At 46.5% G+C, this 7,806-nt stretch overlaps 1 protein-coding gene across 1 annotated transcript in view; it reads left to right on the top strand.

Moving 5' to 3' along the window:
• LMBR1 (limb development membrane protein 1) overlaps window positions 1–7,806 on the top strand; it is a 106,677-nt gene that overhangs the window by 34,660 nt on the left and 64,211 nt on the right. The window contains exon 4 of the mRNA XM_019659086.1: window positions 787–890. Within this exon, the coding sequence (XP_019514631.1) occupies window positions 787–890 (104 nt within the window). The remainder of the gene's footprint in view (window positions 1–786; window positions 891–7,806) is intronic.

Raw genomic sequence — 7,806 nt, 5'->3', positions numbered from 1 at the left:
TGCAGTCTACGCCGTCTCCAGCAACTCACAGCAGCCCATCTCCAGGTTGAGCTGTTGTTCAGCATCTTAGCTGTAGAGGGCAGTGTCACTGACCCTCATATGTGGGATCCGAACTGGGGCCCTCTGGCGTCCCAAGCCAGCTCTTAACCACTGTGCCACTCGGCCGGCCCGATGTGGTGGTTTTTAACAATGGCAGGACTTGGCGCGGCCGCTGGCAGGCTCTGCAGCCTTGGCACGCCGTCCGTATGAGCGGCCGCTGCTGTGGAGAGCAAATGAGTCTGCATCAGATCTGTAAGTCACTTAGAATGGCGCTTGGCACGGAAGGGCTCAATAAATGCTAATTATTAGTTTTAGGGTTTTTATGAGGCTTAAATTAAACGAGATTATGCATGTAAAATGTTTAGTAGAGTATCTGGCATTTATTAAGTGCTCAATAAATGCTAGTGGCTCTAATTTAAATATTCAGGTGCCAATATGTCTAAAGAGACTGGGTCTTTGGACCTCTGCACATGTCATATCTTTAATGAATGTATTTTAGGGCGTGAGGGAAAATGATTCATTTTTCTGCTGGCTTTTACCAAAAGGTACATATTACAAAGTTACACAAAATCTGAATAAATAGGTCATTGCTGTCTGACTTCTAAGTGTTGGGCACTTGTTCGGCCACTCTCCAAGTTTGTTTATTTTCACTCTTACAAAGTGTAACTGACTAACACATGCCCTAGCGTGGCGGCCCCTTGGGCGAGGCCTGGGGGTCTGACCTGCTGTCCGTGTTGCCCTCTGCAGGCCTGTGGAACCTCGCCTCTCTCTTCTCCAACCTGTGCTTGTTCGTGCTGATGCCCTTTGCGTTCTTCTTCCTGGAGTCCGAAGGCTTTGCTGGCTTGAAGAAGGTGAGTGCACCGTGTTGTGAATTAAATGAGCTACGCGAAGAAGTAAATGTCATTCATGCTGAACTGTACAAAGTCTGCCTAAACAACCATTTGTCGGGAATGGAAAAGGTGTAATATCGCCATCTTGTCAATATTGATGACATTAACAATAACGTTAGTAACATTGCCTTTGCCGGCACACGGAGAAAGTCACCTTTTGGCTTTCGAATGCTATTACGGTCTGTGCAAATGTGGTGGGGTGCGCTTGTTCGGGAGCGGGTAAGCCTGGCGTGACAGCTACTGTTCCTTTTGTAGGCTGTCTGATTGAAAGCGTGGCATGAAATTCTACAAATCTGAAGTATGCCTTAATGTGAAAGTGATTTCACAGCCAGTGTTTTTGGGACTGTATGTAGATGTTACAGAATCAGACCTGTCTGTTATGTCATCAGGTGGGCACAGAGCTGTCATGGTGACTCTTAGGTGGTGGTGGTGGTGGTGATGGGGGTGGGGGCGGGTTGGAGGTGCGCCAAGTGGGAGAGTCTGCAAGAGCATCTTAATCAGTCCAGAACCTAAGTGGGAATCTTTCATCCATCCTTGAGCATAACGTTTTAAGGAATAGAGTTTCTATTTATAGTTTGTGGAGCTCTTTGCTATAATGATTTTGAATATAATGCAAAGATTTTAGTAGCTAATACTTTCGGGGGTGACTTTTAAAGTTGACAAAATCGTTCAGTGTTACAGTTTACTTATAGACACAAACGTTTTTAATTTTTAGTTGCATTCGTATTGTGATGCATGGAGTGAAAGTGTGACTGTGTATCTGATTGAATTGTACTGTCAGGCACTGAAATACATTTGGCGTGGGGAGTTGTGAGCAGCGTGTGCACTTCCTGTTTCACAGGGCTTTTGTGGGTTTTTAGGAGTGAACTTGTTTAGTCTAACGTTTTGACGACTTCAATTTTAAACCTCACGTGTGGCACATTTTAGACCTGTCTGCTGACTGGTTCCTTGAAAGAGCCAGTGAGGTGACCATGACAGCGGTTTCGGCAGAGTCCCTTTCCTGTTTTCTAGATGCCACTCCACACGTCAGCGGTGCTGTGGGAAACAAGCCGTTGCTTTCATATCTAGTAAATGGACCGAGATCAAAATGGATGGTTGTGTTTGGCAGTCAAATATGACGCTGACAAAACTGGCTTTTATATATTGGACTTGTTTTTTATCATGATGTATTTAATATATCTAAGTCATCTATGTAATGTGAAAATGTATATAGTTTCAGTTTAAAAAGTTCTTTGTTCATAATTTCTTGAAGAAATTATAGGAAGTTTTGTTGCTGAAAGGGGTTTCGTTCAAACCCTCCTTTTAGAAGGAGAAAGCTAGCAAATGGAGTGACAGTGTCTGAACCACACGTGTACAACTGCAGAACTAGCACCTGTCCCAGAGTGCCCATGTTCTAAACATGTCAACGCTACGGGGAGCGCCAGGACAGCCAGCAAGGTGGGTGAGGTGGCCGAGGACAGAATGGGGAGAGAGGCAGAGAGGAAGGGTTTGCAGCGGTGCTGTCAGGCCTGGGGACAAAGGCAGAGTGACGTCCTGGAAGCTGGAAGCGAGAGTGTCTGGGAGGGTGGCCCGTAAAACATCACGTTCACGAGGGGCTAAGACAGCGAATGTTGACAGGAAATGGGGTCACTGGGGACACTTGGGAAAGCAGCTTCTGTAGGGTTTTGAGCCTTTTGATGGGTAGTCACCTACGTGACAAGTTTACTAAGCACTTACCAAGTACTAATTATTATGCTGTTAGAGGAGCTTGCTTGGGACAGACCTGAAAAGACAGGGCGCCTGCCTTCAGAGTGCCAGAGGGCGAGACCAGAGAGCCCAGGGACAGCACGCTGTGGCAGGGAGGTGGGGAGTAGGCACCTTGCCCTGCCGGGCTCCGGGGGCTTTGTGAGAAGGGCCAAGGCTGCACCTGAGCTGGGCCTTGAAGGGCGAGCGGCGGCATTCCAGGCATGACTGCCCGGCTCAGGACTGGCTGCACGAGCGGCACGCGGAGTGGTGAAGGTCCGGGCTCGGCAGGGCCACGTCTTGCAGGCCCGCGCCCTCCGCCAGACCTGGGTTCATGCTCTAGACAGCAGGGAGCGGGTCCGGGCTGTGAGAAGGGTTTCGCATCTACGGGTTCAGCTCAGTCCAGAGATAAATACACATGTCAGAGTTTAAGCATGTCACCGAGGGAAGCAGGCTGTGCGCCACCCAAGGGAAAGCCCTGTGCTTTGGAGCGGCACCGCCATCCTGAATCAATCATGCACTAGGCTCTTGTTAAATGAGTGTTTCCACATACGTCCCTGAGATCGCCAAGCCCCCTCTTCCTGTCTCTGCCTGGTGCTGCCTCTCTCCACAGGCAAAAGCAGCCGGAAGGCTCAGTGTTAGATCTGTTTTCACTTCTGGTATCACAGGTGACACCTAGCTTATGCTTTTTATCAAAATTTAGTTGTTAAATAGATGAAAAACTCAGTGTAATGTGGACTCACCCCCTGCCTGCCAGTGGTTCTCCTCTCTTCTTGTGAACTAACCAACTAGAAAAGGGACCTGGCTGATTTGATTGGAGAAGAATTAGCAACTTTGTCTAGAATTGAAAGAAAAAACTGACACAGAAACCCAGTGACATGTCAGTATTCTCATGTTCCTTCTTATAGACTAAGGCCAACGGGAAAACCAGCTCCAGGAGGGGTACAGGAAGGTTATGAAAGCCATTTCGCACCCTCAATTGTATAACATTCTTCCCTCTAAACTTTTTACTCCTAGTCCCTCTGTTGGTGATGGAATATTCTCTTCTCAGCTCACCTTTGATCCTGGTACTCTCCTCAGAACTCTTCAGGGTCACCAGCTCCATTTCGTGAGCAAAGGGGACTGACATGGTGAATGGTAGGGTACCGTTGGCATGACCAGTATGGGTAATTCCCAGACACAACCCAGAGTTGAAGAAGGGGGTGAGAAGGCCGGGCTTGGGACGGTGCCCGGTCGTCTGGCTTGGCAGTCATGGGGGGAACACAAGCGCTGGGTCCTAGTGCTGTTGGAGGGGTCGGGTCGGGGCCGTAGCTTGTGAGAGGGGCCGGCGGAAGGCGGTGAGCGTCACACTGCCTCAGGTTGTTTTTCTGTAAAATGGGCATACGGGTGAGTTACCTTGTTGGATGGCACGAGAGGAGACACTTCATGGAAGCAAACACATCACCCAGGACGCAGCTCAATCAGTGGTAGCTGTTACTGCCACTAACCCGGGCTTAAAGCATCTGGCTAGTAAGTATTCTAGAAAACACCATGTTGTGTGGGATCACCCGAAAGCAACTCAGTACCACAGTTAGCGCTCGGCTGTTCAACTGTTAGGCAGTTTTAAGATTCCAAATTACTATTCCCCTTTTGAAATGGCCTGGACTGAAGCAGAATCAGACCTGCCTGAAGATCAGGTGCATCCTAGACCTTTTTAGAAATGTTTGGAAAGCTTTAAAACTGAGGGACTTATGATGTTATTTTAAAATACCCATGTTTTCCAGTTTGAATGAGTGACGTAGCGGTTGCAAGGGCTGTTGGCAGTGTGCATCGAATGTGTGTAAAGCACACAGCGGTGTCTTTCAGCGTTGCGCCCTCCTGTGACAGAAGGCCACAGGCGTTTACTGGGCAGATCCTAAGTCACGTTACGACCTCTGGTTGTTTACACGGTGCCACAGGCCGTGTCACAGTGTCACTACGTCTGCTGCTTCTCGGACCTGCTTCTGTGTCATGCAGCTGGCCAGCAAGCACACATTTGTTTGTCCCTTTGAAGCCCTTTTCTCATTGGTTATGTGTGACACATCAGTCCCCAGCGATACTGCAGAGAGCTTAGGAAACACCTCTAATTGGTAGATCGGCAATAATCTGAGTAATGACAAACTTGGAATGCGGCTGAGTTAAAGTCCCTCGGCATCCCCCGGCCCCCCTCCTGGTGCTGTTTTACTGTGTCTACGTCTGGTGGAGTCCCCAAAAGGCACATGGCCCCGCGTCCTCCTAGCGATTCCCCTGGGCGATCGGTTTTAAAACAGCCGCTCGCCTGTTGTGCCGAGATGCGGAAATTGGTTGCTAGCCACCGGCGGGCGCAGGCCTTGGACTGAAAGTCAAATTAAGCAGAATTCTCTGCTTAGTTTTTAATTAAGCCACTATGTTAATTCAAACAGGACATTTTGGGCCTGGGGGATTGGCCATGTCCTTTTAAGGGCCTCAAGTAGCCTTTCTTCTTTCTCCTTACTGTGGCGCGTTTCTGTCTTAGTGGGACCGTCGCCTCCCTGTTCCTCGTCTTTATAATTCCCTAGGGTAGGAGAATGTGAATGGTTTTGATAACGCAAGTGGTTTTTTTTTTTTTTTTTATCTTGGAACTTTAACTTACTGTTAGCAGTTAAATGCTTACCAAATGTAGATGTTTTGCTGTCACCTGTATGTATTGTATCGGACATCGTTTATGTCCATGTGAGTTTGAACCTGACCGCACCTACGCCTTAATGTTTCAACTCTGATAAAAAGGTTGCATGTGCTGGTGAGTGTTTTGTGGTAGAGACACTTTCTCCACGGTTTGTGTCTCGGCCACTCAGCCGTGTGTCCCAGTCTGAGGGTCTCAGGGCCGCAGCGCTGCTGTCCCTGTGGCACGGCCACCTAGCTGCCTACCGTCTCCGAGGCCTCTCTGGGTTATCTGGGGGATGGCAGAAGAGTTTGCCGGTAGCATAACGAACCCAGAGGCTGAACCTCTGGCCAGGGTTTGAATGGGAGTAAAGAACGTGTTTGTTTCATGTTATGTTTTAACCTCTTACTTTGAATTAAAATGTTATGAGGGAAAAAATTCAACAACTGAATGAAAGTGAAAAAACTCTCATCATTGACGGATTAATTCCTAAACCAAAGATGTTTGTGGGAGTAACTTAATATTGTGCCTCACCTCAATGTCTATCTTTGATTTGAAATCATAGCATAAAATTTAACATAAGTGACAGCAACATCCTGACCAATTACCCAAACCATCCAGACATCCCGAAATGTCCAGAACATAGCACACGGTCTGAAGGATTAAGAGGTTAACTCCTGTAACTTCAAACAGAGTGCTCGATAATAAAAGCAAAAAGTACAAAATTTGCGGTGACTTCCTTTCTTAATTAATTGGACTGACCAGGTGGAAGCGAAGAGCTCGGTGCTTGTGCTTGGGGCCTGTAAAGCCGGGCCCCACGACAGCACAATAGAGGAGGAACAGGGATTGCTTTAATATGCTCCTGTCCTGTGTCACAGTTTGAGATTGTCCTGGTTTATGTCCCTTTTGGCAAACTTACATAAAAGTGACCTTGTACTGTATTTTATGACCAGATGACTTTTCCCCGCAGTGGCTAATTTGTATCAGGCCTCCATCTAAAGAGATGCAGGGCCGCGTAGGAAGTCCCGCGCGGCCTCAGCGAGCTTTCATTGCGTTCTTTCATTATTTTTGCTCGTTTTTGCCACTGCTCATCCATAAATTGTTGGAAATGAGTGACTGAGGAAGTGCTGCTTAGTGTTTGTGGCACAGGCGCATATTCCGCAGGGTTTTGTGGCCAGAGTAAATCACATCCCAAAGGGAAACTCCTGCTGGGGACCTTTCAAGGAAATTCACCCAGGGTCGCGTTTTGATCTTGGTGTTTATTACAGAAGATGGAGTCATATCTCACTAACTATGGTTATGTGTTAATGTGATTTTCCCAACACCTTCAGGAAAAAAAATCATTCAGTAGGTTATTAATAGAATTCCTCCACCCTCCCCCAATTGGCAGCACGAGTTTTCTTCCAGAGAAACAACATGGATAAGAATGATTATTTTCCAAACATTCAATTCTGGTGGTGGTGTTCCACTCAAGGCTCCTTTAGGAATTGTCACGCTACTGTAACAGGCGTGGTTACCACAGTATAGCCGGAGATTTCAGACCTGGAGGCTTGGCACATAGGACCTCAGAGAAAGACATAAAAGCATTTTGAGGAAAAGAGTACATATATTTCATTTAAAAGTTATTTGAGTTTATGAATATTTTGAACTAAAAATTATTTACTTCATGAAATGACATTAATTTTGTCACTGTTCTTATATAGTCGTGTATCAGAGGGAATTATAACTTCAGTAACATCTCTGTTTTTCTTAAATAGCAGCTGTGTTTTTAGAAGACATTGCTCGGTTCCCCTGTACTTTGATGGTCTGATACTTTGAATTGGACTATTATTTATAGCACTTTCATCCTTGTCTCCACTTATCAAAAAGGGGAGATTTCTACTAGGCTAGGTTGTCTCTTTATTTGCACAGTAGTGTGGTGGCAGAATCATGAGCTCTTAGGCCTCGACTTAAATCCTTACTCCTCTCCTTGCTAACTTGGACCTTCCGGCGCGTTTCTCAGTGTCTCCGTCTGTGAAATGGGCCAGCAGGACTTACCTCGTCGCTGGGTTGCTGAGGGGCTGGGTCGCCCCACCCAGTCTGTTTGCAGGTTTCCCCAGAAACAGCCGCAGCGGCAGTTAGGATACGTGCGCAATGTGGCAGCTGCGCGAGCCTCAGTGAGACACCGCAAGACTTGTGTAGGACTGACTGCTTTTATACGGTATCTATGGCAACGCGATGTGAGAAATTACAAGGGGCACAGACAGCCAGCTTCATTTACTTACTTTTTGAAATTGAAATTGTTTTATCTTATACCAGTATGGGTTGTAAAAATAGGTATTATGTTTAATAGGTAACTAAACTTCAAGCTTTATTTTATATGATGATTAAATTACCAACAAATGTCTCATAATTCAGGGCTCTTTGTTAAATGGGGAAAGGTTTCGGTAGGGAGGAAATAAAAAATCACCAGGTTTAGATTTTAAAGTAATTGTAATTTTCATTAAACTGGCCCTAAGACTTCTAATTTTCATGAAA

The sequence above is a fragment of the Hipposideros armiger genome, unplaced genomic scaffold (assembly GCF_001890085.2).
Source record: "Hipposideros armiger isolate ML-2016 unplaced genomic scaffold, ASM189008v1 scaffold_295, whole genome shotgun sequence".
NCBI lineage: Eukaryota > Metazoa > Chordata > Mammalia > Chiroptera > Hipposideridae > Hipposideros > Hipposideros armiger.
The sequence above is the reverse complement of the archived record's forward strand: the minus strand, read 5'-3'. Positions and strand labels throughout refer to the sequence as shown.